The sequence below is a fragment of the Anomalospiza imberbis genome, chromosome 23 (assembly GCF_031753505.1).
Source record: "Anomalospiza imberbis isolate Cuckoo-Finch-1a 21T00152 chromosome 23, ASM3175350v1, whole genome shotgun sequence".
Taxonomy (NCBI): domain Eukaryota; kingdom Metazoa; phylum Chordata; class Aves; order Passeriformes; family Viduidae; genus Anomalospiza; species Anomalospiza imberbis.
The window spans coordinates 721,785-734,537 of NC_089703.1; the positions used below are offsets into that span (position 1 = coordinate 721,785).

Here is a 12,753-nt window from a genome sequence, read left to right on the forward strand (position 1 = left end):
TGAGTTCTGGCAAGAGCTGACAGGCTCCAGAAACATTACCTGTGTTTTATCTTCACGCCAGCATGAGAAACTATTCCCAGGAGTTTGGAAAGATGTGGCCTGAAGCAGTGGGATGGGGATGTCAAGGCGGGAGGGGAGCAGTGCCATGGAGCGAGGGGAGGGCTGAGGTGACACAGAGGGTTTCATACTGTTGGGCATGCTTTGCTTAAGCAAAGCTTACTGGGCTTTGCTTAAGCAGAAATGGATGGAAGGACTGGCCTCAGGATCTATTGGAATCATGGTGTGGTTTGGGTTGGAAGGGCCTTTAAAGATTATCTTGTCTCACCCCCTACCATGGGCAGGGACACCTTCCACCAGACCAGGTTGCTCCAAGCCCCATCCAGCCTGGCCTGGGACACTTCCAGGAATGGAAGTTCTGTGCTGTCCTTCTAGTTTTGCTCTCCAGGACAAAACTGGAGCTCAACAACACTGCTAAGGCTAATCCACATCACACCTTCCTTCAGGAGCGGGGAAACCCAGGCAGGTGAAGGAAAATGGTGCAGCAGTGTGGTGGCAGATCTTGTGTTACCCAAACCCAACCCCTGGGTGTCTTGGCACCCAGACATTGAGCATCCTGGGAGCTGCAGTGCTCTGAGCCAGAAAAGCAGCAGTGAAGAGGCAGACGGTGGATCAGAAAAATGGCTTTTGTTGGTGTGCTGGAGAGGAGTTGCTCAGTGGTAATTTATTGTGATGTGCAGGAACATGCTGGGGCCATGCTCATCCAAGCACTGCAGTCCTGCCACTGCAACCCCAGCTGGCACAGCTCCTGTCACTGCCCCTGATGCCAAGGGGAGCCAGCCTGGAGCTGGGTGAGAGGTGCCTTCCTCTGGGTGCTGCTCCTCCAGGCTGTTTCTCATTGGCCAAATGAGTTGTTCCATGAAATATCGTAAGGGTTGGACTTGGGAAAAGCCCATCTGAGTGCAAACCTCTCTGCATCCATTTGGCCTAGCATGCAAGTGTTGGGGAAGCTTTCATGCTACCACTCTCCAGTCCTCTCCCGCCCCTGAGGCCTCCCCTGTGCCCTGAAGCTGCTGCAGTGGTGAGCTGTGCTGGCAGATGTGCCAGGGCTAACGCTCACAGCAGCTGGAGCTCTCCAGGGCTGGGCTGGCACTGGGGAGGTCTGGGCAGCCCTGCACTGAGGTGGATGTGCTGGCAGTGCCAGCAGCAGGCTGGGCACGGGGAGGGCTCGTCTCACTGCCCTGGGATGCGGGGAGAGGAGGCAGCGCAGGCAGCCGTGGGTGTCAGCCCCGCAGCAGGGGTAGGGGGTGTCGGCTGCTCTGCTGTCAGCACCTAGAATCAGACAATATCCCAACTTGGAACGGACCCACAAGGATCATCGAGTCCCACTCCTGGCCCTGCACACACACCCCAACAATCCCATCCTGTGCATCCCTGAGAGCGTTGTCCGAATGCTCCTGGAGCTCTGGCAGTCTCGGGGCCATGCCCATTCCCTGGAGAGCCTGGGCAGTGCCCAGCACCCTCTGGGGAAGAACCTTTCCCTGATCTCAGCCTAAATCCCCCTGACACAGCTCCAGCTGTTCCCAGGTGCTGTCCCTGCCCACAGAACAGAGATGGGAGCTGCCCTCAGGAGAAGCTGCAGGCTCTGATGAGTTTCCTGACCTGCAGGACTGGAAGCAGCCCGGGCTCTTGCCTCACCTGCCCGCTCCCCAGCATGCCGGGCCAGAGCTGGTCAGTTTTCCAGGGAGGCCTCAGCTCCACGCTGCGGTGCCTGCCCCTTGGGCTCGTCAGCACAGCTCCCCAGGCAGCTTCCCCAGGGCAGGCACGGCCGGGCCCGTGCAGTGCCCACCTGGCCAAGAGTCCGGCCATGGCTGTGGCAGCTGGACACCCCCTGCCCTGGGGCAGCTGGACACCACTGTCCTGGGGCAGCTGGACACCCCCTGCCCTGGGGCAGCTGGACACCACTGTCCTGGGGCAGCTGGACACCACTGTCGTGGGGCAGCTGGAAACCCCTTGTCCTGCAGTGGCTGGACACCCCCTGTCCCGGGGCAGCTGGACACCCCCTGTCCCGGGGCAGCTGGACACCCCCTGTCCTGGGGCAGCTGGACACCCCCTGTCCCGCAGTGGCTGGACACCCCCTGTCCCGCAGTGGCTGGACACCCCCTGTCCCAGGGCAGCTGGACACCCCCTGTCCCGCAGTGGCTGGACACCCCCTGTCCTGGGGCAGCTGGACACCACTGTCCTGGGACAGCTGGAAACCCCTTGTCCTGCAGTGGGTGGACACCCCCTGTCCCGCAGTGGCTGGACACCCCCTGTCCTGGGGCAGCTGGACACCCCCTGTCCCGCAGTGGGTGGACACCCCCTGTCCTGGGGCAGCTGGACACCCCCTGTCCTGGGGCAACTGGACACCCCCTGTCCTGGGGCAGCTGGACACCCCCTGTCCCGCAGTGGCTGGACACCCCCTGTCCTGGGGCAGCTGGACACCCCCTGTCCTGGGGCAGCTGGACACCCCCTGTCCCGCAGTGGCTGCCCGCTGCCTGCGGGCTGGCAGGGCCCTTTGTGCTCGCTGCGATGAGCGGGCCGCGGGCGGGCGGCTCTCCATTGTCAGCGTGTCAGGTCAGCTTTGTGTTGCCTGCTCAGGCTGCTGGATGCGCCTCCCGTGATTGGCATGTGCAGCTTGCAGCCCCAGCCTGCCTGAGCCTTGGGAAGCTGCTCTATGCAAATGAAAAAGCAAAAACCACCTATTTCCCTATGGCAGGCAGGGAGGAGTGCATGGTATGGGGCTGGTGGGGCGTTTTCTGGTGGAACAATGCTGTGCCTGCTCCAACCGTGGGCTCCTTTTGCCATTTGTCTGCTTGAAACGTTGTCCTACATGTTTTCTAACTACCAATTCAGCAGAACCATTTTTTTCTCCCCTCACTGCTCTCTACAAACAGCAAACTCCAGGCTCTCCTGACCTCTGGACAGCTCTCCCAGTGTAGGAAGTGAATTCCAGAGCTCCAAACAGCAATAACCCTCCTGCCCACCTCCTGCCGGGGTGAGGGTCCTACCTGTGCAGATGTCTGACTGTCCGTCCTCCCCCTCTCTCTCTTCCAGCCCCTTCTGCCGTGTCCATCATGCACCAGGTGAGCCGCACCGTGGACAGCATCACCCTCTCCTGGTCCCAGCCTGACCAGCCCAATGGAGTCATCCTGGACTATGAGCTGCAGTATTATGAGAAGGTACTGAGGGACCTTCATGGGGTTCACCCACAGCTTTTGGGGAGAGGAGGGGGTGCAGAGCTTCTCTTAAGGGGGTACAGTGGTTGTTCAGGAGTAAACTTCTCTTGCTGCATTTGGCCATGTGGGTGACAGTGACCATCAGTCCTTGGGGTCCAGTGATGGTTCCCGTGGTCCAAGTGTAGAAAATCCACTGGTCATTCTCCTGTCACCTCCACAGAACTGGTGGCAAGTGGACCCATTGCAGGGAGAGCAGGGTAGCCAAGGTCCAGGGTCTATTTTTTCCTTTTCATTTGCTGGGGTATCAGTAGGAATTGGGAATGACAGGGAACATCCAGTCCCAGGCTGGAGCACACTCAGTGAGTGTCCAGTCCTGGAGATTTTCTGGAGTGCTGTCCACAGGTGCATTTACACCAAAGGTGAGTTTGGCATCTCTTCAGCATCCTGAGCCCAGATGTTGTACAGGGAGAAGGTGTCCCATGCTCCCATGGAAGTCCATGCTGCACTATGGAGTCAGTGTGAACGGGTCCTGCAGCTCTGGCTCTTTCATCCCTGAGGAACCTGCTCCTTCCATAACCTCCCTGTCCAGGCAGACAGAAGGATTTCAGTCTGGACTGTGCCAGGGTGTCCAGCCCACCAGTGGCTGCTCAGAGACCTGAGGACCATGTGGAGGTTGGTCCCAGGACCTACCAGGCCCTGCCAGGCTGAACTTCATCTGTGCAGCCCAGGAGAGATGGAGAGCAGGAGACTTCTCCTTCCAGGAATCTGCCCCCTTGCACAAGAGCTTATAAACTATACATTATAAATTGCAAACTAACTAATTAAAAAGCTTTATGATTAAATGGAACTGAAAATATTTTTCCCAGCAGTTGCCGGAAGAAATGATTAATCCCCCCCACTGCCTGCCTGTGACCTATTTTCTCATCACCAAGAGCCAGAGGGAGAATGGGGAGGAGGGGGTGCTCCTTTGTAAGCTGTTAAATAGGTCCTGACCTATATTGCATAAATCACAGCCATTTATTTTGACCCTTGGAAATTATCCCAGAATATGTGGCAAGATGGATGGGTAGATAACAAGACAGATCTGGGAAGCAAGAAGAGTCCTTTCCCTGGGGACCCTCAGTGTAGAGGCAGAAGATCTCAGGGAGTAGATTCTCTTCCTCTTACTTTATCTTAGTCTCTCACCCTCTTTCTTTCTTCCCTCTCCTCTGTTTTCTGAGGGAGACTGTATATATATGTATATATATATATATATATATATATGTATATGTATATGTATATGTATATATACATATATACATATGTATATAAAAATAAAAGGAATTTTTGTGTAAAAAATGGTGCTGCTGCTGGTGGCCAGTCTTTGCAGGCAGCCACATCTGCCTGTCCCATTGTCAGAGCTAGGGCACAGCATGTCCCTGATGATGGGGACAAGTGGCCCCACTCTCAGGCAGTGCTGTTCATGGAGCCCTAAGCCTGGCACAGAGGGCAGAGCTGGGCTGGAGTTCTCCCTGTCCTGGTGTTTCAGAGAACCATGGAAGCATCCCAGAATGGTTTTGGTTGGAAGGGACCTTAAAGCTCATCCAGTCCCATCCCCTGCCATGGGCAGGGACACCTTCCACTATCCCAAGTTGCTCCAAGCCCCATCCAGCCTGGCCATGGACACTTCCAGGGATCCAGGGGCAGCCACAGCTGCTCTGGGCAGCCTGTGCCAGGGCTTTGGCCCTGCTATGCCCTCCTCCTGCTTCCCATCAATCCTGCAGTTGGATGTGGTGTGTGACACATACCAGGTGTGTTCTCACTCCACTGCCAGTCTGTGCAGAGGTGATTTCCTTCCAAATATTTCATTACAAACTGTCCCATGTGCTTCTGAATGCTCAGAAAAGATCTCTGGAGCTGATTAAGATTTTTCTGGTGGAATTTTTTTTCCTCCAGTAGAAAATTATATTTTATTTTCATGAAAACAGCTCAAATGAAGAATAGCACCATACACATTGTGTATAAAAAGCACCTTGGCTCTTCATTTTTAATAGATTCTCTTCTATATAAAGACATTAAATAAAAAAATGAAGAAATTATTTTAGCGTTGACAGAAAAGCACTGTTCACAATACCTGAAACAAAGGTGTATTTTTGTTTCCCTTTCACAGATTATTTATAACACTTCTATTCTTAGATGCCATTAAAAATGCCTGTACAAAGGCAACATTATGAGTTTCTTTCACGTGGAGTTGGAGCAAATCCGTGCAGATTGTTGCACAAACAATGCCTGACGTGGCTGCTCCCTGTAGCCCTCGCCTTAATGTGTTTTTTTTTTCACTTCCAAGAGGCACCTGCCATTGTTTGTCTTATGTAAAAAGTCTGTGTTGTCTTCATTTAGAAAGGGCGTAGCAGTTTTTATCCAAAGTTGCCAAACTCATCCCAGAGTGTGGGAACTGGAGACCCACTGCAGTGTCAGGCACAGCAAAGAGTAATTAGCCCTCCTCGTGATGCAAAATGACTGGGTTTGATGATGCTCAAAGTCACCCATTTTGTAATTGTTTGAAGACATTCAGCCCAATTTGGTCACCAGTGCAAGATTTTAGTAGGCAGAGGAGCCCTTTGATGTCTCCAACCAGAGCTGGCTGGGGGATGAAGGGCGGGGGAGAGGACCTGTGAAGTTGGATATGGAAGTGGAGGTAGAAGTAGAGCTCTCCTGGTGCCCAGGAGCTTCTGGCCAGAGCCCAGCACCCCAGGACAGGTCCCTAGGACTTGGACCAAGGATGCTGGAGGTGCTGGTTCCAGGCTCACTCAGGACATCCCTGCCCATGTCAGGGGTTTGGAAAAAGATGGCCTTTAAGGTCCCTTCCAACCCAAACCATCCTGGGGTTCCATGAATCTCTGACATTTTGGAGTCTGTCCTGCAGTGCTGCACACCAGAATCCCTGAGCCTGGAGCCAAAGCTGCTGCCTGGTGTTTCTCATCTGTTGTGAGGTGGGGCTGCCCCTTCACCCAATGCTGCCCAAATCCTTGGAGGGGTCTCTGTCCCAAGAAAACTGGGAGTTCAAGGACATGCAGAGGAAACCCTGCCAGGGTGCCCTGGGATACCCTACTTGCAGTTCCCAGTCCCTGCCCAGGGCCACACTGGGAGTGGACACTGTCCAGGACTCAGTGGGTTTGGGAGAGGTACTCAAACACTCAGAGAATAATTAAAGTTGGAAAAGCCCTCCAAGATCAGTCAGTCCAACCTTCACCCAACACTTGATGCACACCAAGCCACATTGCCAAGTGCAGCATCTCATTTCTTGAGCACTTCCAGGGATGGGGACTCCAGCACTGCCGTGGGCAGCCTGTGCCAATGCCTGAAAACCCTTTTCATGAAGAAATGTTTCCTTATATCTAGCTTGCACTTCCCTTGGCATAACTTGAGGCCATTTCTCCTTGTCCCACTTGATGGGATACCTGCTGGGTGCACAAATCTTCTTGGGCTGTCCCCACAAGTGGTGGATCCCTGTGAGAGTCTAGGTGCCGTGGATGCCACAGATGCAGCCCCAGTGTGGCTGGCAAGACCCTGCTCCCACACATGGGCATCCTGAAATGCGGCAGTGTGATGGTTTGGCTCCTGGCCCTGGTGTGGCTTTGTCCTGCTGTTTTTGCCCCCAGGGCCATGGCAGATGTTACTGTGCAGGCTCATAGGAACTCTGCCAAATTCAGTCAGTTGACATCTTTTTCTGGCTTTTTCACTTTCAATATTTTTTTTAATGCGACTTTTTACAAGCAATTTTTGTAAATCCTTTGGGTGCCTCACAGCCTACCCATGTTTCAAGAGACTCTTTCTTTGTTGATCAGACTTTGGTTTCAGCATCAGTTTGACTCGTGGGAGGGGGAACCAGATGAAGACTTCAAACCAGTGTGTTATTTTGAATTAGGATTTCCAAATTCAAAACAAAATCAGCAGGGAAAAAAAAAACCTCAAACACCACAAACCTCTGCTTGGATTTGGGCTTTAAACCACCTGGGATGCACTTGGCCTGCTGGAGGAGTCCAGAGAGGTGAAAGGGGAGAAGTGTTTGAAGTGAATGTGCAGGTTCTGGAGAGGTGATGCCAAGGAGAAAGAACAGGTTTGATAAGGGAGAGTGGAGAGGTGTACATGGTTTTTCCTTGTGGTCTGGGTTTAGAGAGGAGCACATCACAAACACACCTTCCTCAGCCAGGCAGACATCCATTTCCCAGGCTATCAACCACCTTGGCCATTACATTCCATTTAAAGTCCTCCAGGACCAGGGATGAGGTTCTCCAAAAGAGTTGGACAAATGGTTTTAAAACAACTATGTTGTTAGTGCCCTCCAAGGGCCTGGGAGGATTCATCCAAGCCCTTGAGCTCTAAAACTGTAAACATTTCCTGGCCTATTTCTCTTCTTGCCTGCCTGGGAAAAGTCCAAGGGAGTGCTGAGGCCTGATCAGACAAACAAGGCCATGAGTTTTCTGTGTGCTCATCTTTCCTTGGTCTGTGTGTATCTGTAATTGAGTTTTTCACTGTCATCAATCTAATTACCAGAGACCCCAGTGACAATCAGGAACCTTCAGCATCAAGTCCAGATGCATAAAACAGATATTGTAGTTTTTAGAAGGAAAAAGTGTTCCTGAATAGTGTTAACAGTGGAGGTCTCCCAGGTGTTTCACAGAATCATAGGATGGTTGGGCTGGAAGTGATCTCAAAGCTCATCTCATTCCACCCCCTGCCATGGACAGGGACACCTTCCATAGCCCAGGCTGCTCCAAGTCCCATCCAGCCTGGCCTTGGACACTGCCAGGGATCCAGGGGCAGCCACAGCTTCTCTGGGCACCTGTGCCAGGGCCTCATCACAGAGAGAAATTTCTCCCCAGTATCTCATCTAAGCCTGCTCTCTGTCAGTCTAAAGCCATTCCCCCTTGTCCTGTTCCTCCATGCCCCACATATAATGCAGAGCTCCCCTGCACTCCCTGCAGAGGCATTTGCCATCAACATCTCCATCCCTTGGGTGTGGCCACGCACTTGAAGAAACACATTCCTGCCGGGCCCCTCTCTTACCACCACCCACACCAGAGCACTGCTCAACCAACAGCTTGAGACACGAAATTAACTCCATTCAAGGCCAGGTTGGATGGTGGGGGGAGGCCCTGGCACAGGTTGCCCAGAGAAGCTGTGGCTGCCTCATCCCTGGAAGCGTCCAAGGCCAGGCTGGATGCTTGGTCTAGTGGAAGGTGTCCCTGCCTGTGGCAGGGAGTGGAACTGGATGAGCTTTAAGGTCCCCTTCCAACTGAAACTGTTCCATGATTCTATAACCACAAGATCCCTGACAGGAAGGTGCAGCCAGGTGGGTGTCAGTGTCTTCTTCCAGGGAAAAAGCAAAAGGACAAGAGGACATAGTCTCAAGCTGTGCCAGGGCAGGTTCAGGTTGGACAGTAGGAAGAATTTCTTCATGGAAAGGGTGCTCAGACATTAGAAGGGGCTGCCCAAAGAGGTAGTGGAATCCCCACCCCAGAGGTGTTCAGGAAATTACTGGACATGGCACTCAGTGCTCTGGGCTGGTGACAAGGTGGGGATCAGTCAAAGGTTGGATTTGATTTTGAAGGAATTTTCTGACCTTAATGATTCTGTGGGATCTTCCTTCTGCCTGATTGCCCCTTCGTTACCCTCTGTCCTTCAGCACTCTACTGCAGAAGTTGGTGAGGAGGTGCTTTCTCTTTTCTGGGAGTTTCACGCTGACCTCTTGTTCCCATGGCAAAAGCAGAAATGTCTCCATGCCTCCATCTCCATCTCCGTGTCATTTCAGAGCTGGGACAGAGTTCAGTCCCAGGGTCACACCCTCAGTCACACTTAAGGAGTTCCCCAAACCTCATGTCTCACTTTCTGCCAGTCCCTGCCAGAGTCTCCCGAGGTGACCCCTCCTCCATGAGGGTGCAGAGGGAGTCCTGTGCAGTGACTTGAAGTCAGCAGATCTCAAGGACTCACTGGGAGCTTGCCAGCTCAGATTTTGAGCTGTTGCACCTCTGTTCCATCTGGTGATCTGCCTGGGCGGCCTGACCTGCCAGACCCGAGGTGCAGCCAGGTGGATGAGCACCTTCAGTGTCACTACAGCCATTGGATTCCAAAATCTGTGCCTGCACCTCCTTTTCTTGGGTGCTTGCTCACAGCTGGGCTTTCCTAGGAGCTCTCTGTTTTCCAGAAGCATTGTGCTGTTGGCATTGCTGTTTTGCTCTGACTTTGAGGACTTCATGGCAGCCAGGCTCCTGGCCACCTTTCTCTGGCCACATTCAGGACCCTCTGTCATCCTCCTCTGTTGACTCCATGTCCCTGGGAGACAGAGATTACCTCTTCTCTTGTACGAGGAAATTCTGCCCACCCACCAGTGCTTCTGGATGAAGGGCACAATTCCTAAGGGCAGTGATGGAACCATCACCTACGCCTCTGTGTGACTGCTCCAGTCCTCAGCTACAAAACTGCAGACAAGGAGCAGAACAAAAGTTTGGAAATAGTCTCATTATCAGTTTGAAATATGCTCTTGGGGTTCCCAGCCTTGGAAACTTGGCTGTGGCTCCTGGAGAAGCAGGCTCTGGGCAGTGGGGTGGAAGCAGAACTTCTCCTGAGGTCCAAAACCCAGTGTTCAGGTGGGCTTTACCTCCTGGCAAAGGGAGATGGGAGTTGGGGAAGAGCACATGGACTGTGATGAGGCTGGATAAGGCACAGCAGGAGGGGGTGGGGGAGGAGGAAAGTGCTAAGAGAAAGGCACAGAAGAGGGAAGAAGTTCCCATCTCCATTGACCTCAAGGCTTAGAGAAGCAGCGTGAGTTTTGTAGCTACTGCCTTGTTTAGAGCCTTTCCTGAGAGGTGGTGAATAGCCCAGGAATATTCATACTCACATCCCTGAGTCTGTGTCTCCCTGCCAGGAGGAAAGACCTCTTTGTTCAGACCTTGGTGGTCTCTCCACCCTGATCTCCTGCCCTTCCTCCTTCCAGAAGCACAACACCTGATTCTGGACTGGTTTTTCTGATGACGGGTTTGTGTTTTCTTGGCAGGATCTGAGTGAGTTGAACTCGACCACAGTGAAGAGCCCCACCAACACTGTGGCAGTGCAGAACCTCAAGGCTGGCACCATCTACGTGTTCCAGGTGCGGGCGCGCACCGTGGCCGGCTATGGCCGCTACAGTGGGAAGATGTATTTCCAGACCATGACTGAAGGTGAGTCTGCAGCTGCTCTGTAAAGGTGATTCAGGGTCTGGAGAGATGTGGAGATAGACAAGCAGCTGGCTCCTTGCTCTCAGTCCCTTCCAGGGTGTGTTGACAAATCCTATTCAAGACCCAGAGAGAGGCCTGGGTGCTTGCTCCATGCAGGGAAGGCTCCGGTTTCTGCCCAGCTTTTCCATTGTGGGGATGTGTCTGTTCAGCTGGATGCAGAGGAAGCAAAATTTATGTTTTCTACCTGCACAACTGCTGATGACAAACACAGAGCCATGTCTTATTTTTCTAAATTTGTGCTGCTAAATAATACAGACCAAGCCAGTTTTCTGGCCCTGGGCCCAAGGACAAGGCACAGCACGCATCCACAGGACTAAACCTTCCTCCCAAAAGGAATAGCTCCATCCAGCCTTCCTTCTGGGACACATCCCCCAACCAGGGGAGAGTCCTGACTGTCCCGGACCGAAGCCATGCCAGGAATCAAACATGGCCCGTGCTCAGGGCCATCCTCTGACTTCGATGACCTTGTGAGGGATGGCGCATCCCGAGCCACGGTAACCTGTTGCCTTTTCCCTGTGTGCCAGCCGAGTACCAGACCAGCGTGCAGGAGAAGCTGCCGCTCATCATCGGCTCCTCGGCGGCAGGGCTGGTGTTCCTCATCGCCGTGGTGGTCATCGGCATCGTGTGCAGCAGGTAGGGCAGGCTGAGACACGCCCAGGGCCGGGCGGGGCGCGGGCACTGGGGACAGGGGATGGCACCGAGAGGGGACAGAGGTGCCCCCGCAGCGCAGCCCCAGCCCCGAGGGGCCCATGCTGTGCTCAGCTCTCCCTTCCCTTCCAGAAGACGGGGCTTCGAGCGGGCTGACTCGGAGTACACGGACAAGCTGCAGCACTACACCAGTGGCCACAGTACGTACCGGGGGCCCCCCCCGGCCCTGGGGGGCCGCTCGCTGCTCGGTTCGTGCTCCTGTTCTCTTGGGGCTTGCGGGGAGGGCTCTGGGCAGGGTGTGCATGTGTGTGTGGGTAGGGCAGCTCCGGATCCCCCCAGCCCCTGACCCCTGCCCTGCTCTCAACCTTGCACGCTGTCAGGTGCCTGAGCATGTCCTCCAGGCCTCTGTGACAACCAACACCCCCTGAAGCATCACTGTCTTCTGTGCTGCAGCATCTGCCACCACACTACGTCTTGCTCCTCCAGCTCCTGAGTTTTGCCCATCTCCTGGGCAGCAGTGAGACCCCTTCCCTGGCCTGTCCCTGTCCTGCAAAGTGCTGTCCCCCTGCAGGAACCCACAGACCTTTGCCAGAGCCCATCCCAGTGCTCCCAGATTCCCAGCAGATATATCTATATATAGGTATATAATACAATACCTACCATGCCCTCTCTTGTAGCCTTCCTCTCCCAACATCCCTGTGCAAGGCACTCCCTCACAGCCAGCATTCCTGCTCAGCCTCACTGCACACCCTGCCTCACCCCAGTGCATCCTTCTTTCCCCATCCCTGGAAGTGTCCAGGGTTAGGTTGGACGGGGCTTGGAGCAACCTGGGATAGTGGCAGGTGTCCCTGCCCATGGCAGGGGGTGGAATGTGATGGGGTCATTTAAGATTCCTTTCAACCCAAACCATTCCATGATTCTGTGATTAACCCCTGCCTTCATGTCCCTGAAATTCCTTTCTCCCCCCTCACTAGAGACCTGTTGCTGTAATCTTGCTTTATCCCAATCTCAGTTGTGATTTTCCTCATGTTCTGCTTGCAGCTTCAGGATTTCTGCCCTTTTAATACCTTATTCCTGTACAAATCCTGGCCTTGCTCAGAGCATGGAAAACACCAGTAGTGTTTCCACTCAGGACTCACTGTTGCTCCTGCTTTTACCTGGGAAACATGTCCCAAAAGGCAGAGCTGCAGCCCTGTGCCCCAGCAGCCTGTGCTGGCTGCCTCACTATCACTTACCAGGAAAAATGACACTTTTCAGGAGACATTATGTAAATGCAGCTCTCAGTTGTTTGTCAGTCTGGGCTGCAAACACACATTCACACATTCTCCCGGGGCCTGGTGTGGGACGTGACAGCTCCATGCTGGGATGGGTGTAATCGCTGTGCCTGCACCACTTGGAACAGGCCTGGTTGCACGGGATGCAGCAGGGCTGATACAGCCTGGGTGCCTTTTAGCCCCTTCCTCACCCAACACACCTGGCCAGGGCTCAGTGCCTGCTCAGTCCCCAGCAGTGATTGCCATGCAGACACTGCAGCAAATTGCCAAGGCCCAGGGAGCCTGTGAGCCCTGCAGAACCCCCTGAATACCACCAGCATCCTGGAGCTGGGAGTCAGAGTCTGGTGCTGTGTGGGGCTC

General features: G+C 53.9%; 1 protein-coding gene across 7 annotated transcripts in view; it reads left to right on the forward strand.

The window, feature by feature from the left end:
• The window catches only part of EPHB2 (EPH receptor B2), a 152,594-nt gene that overhangs the window by 125,301 nt on the left and 14,540 nt on the right, over positions 1 to 12,753 (forward strand). For 2 of the 7 annotated variants that reach the window (XM_068212811.1, XM_068212813.1), the window contains exons 6-9: positions 3,094 to 3,218; positions 10,252 to 10,414; positions 10,996 to 11,104; positions 11,252 to 11,367. In XM_068212811.1, coding sequence (XP_068068912.1) covers positions 3,094 to 3,218; positions 10,252 to 10,414; positions 10,996 to 11,104; positions 11,252 to 11,367 — 513 coding nt within the window. The remainder of the gene's footprint in view (positions 1 to 3,093; positions 3,219 to 10,251; positions 10,415 to 10,995; positions 11,105 to 11,251; positions 11,368 to 12,753) is intronic. The other 5 variants (XM_068212814.1, XM_068171337.1, XM_068212815.1 and 2 more) reach the window with 3 other exon arrangements.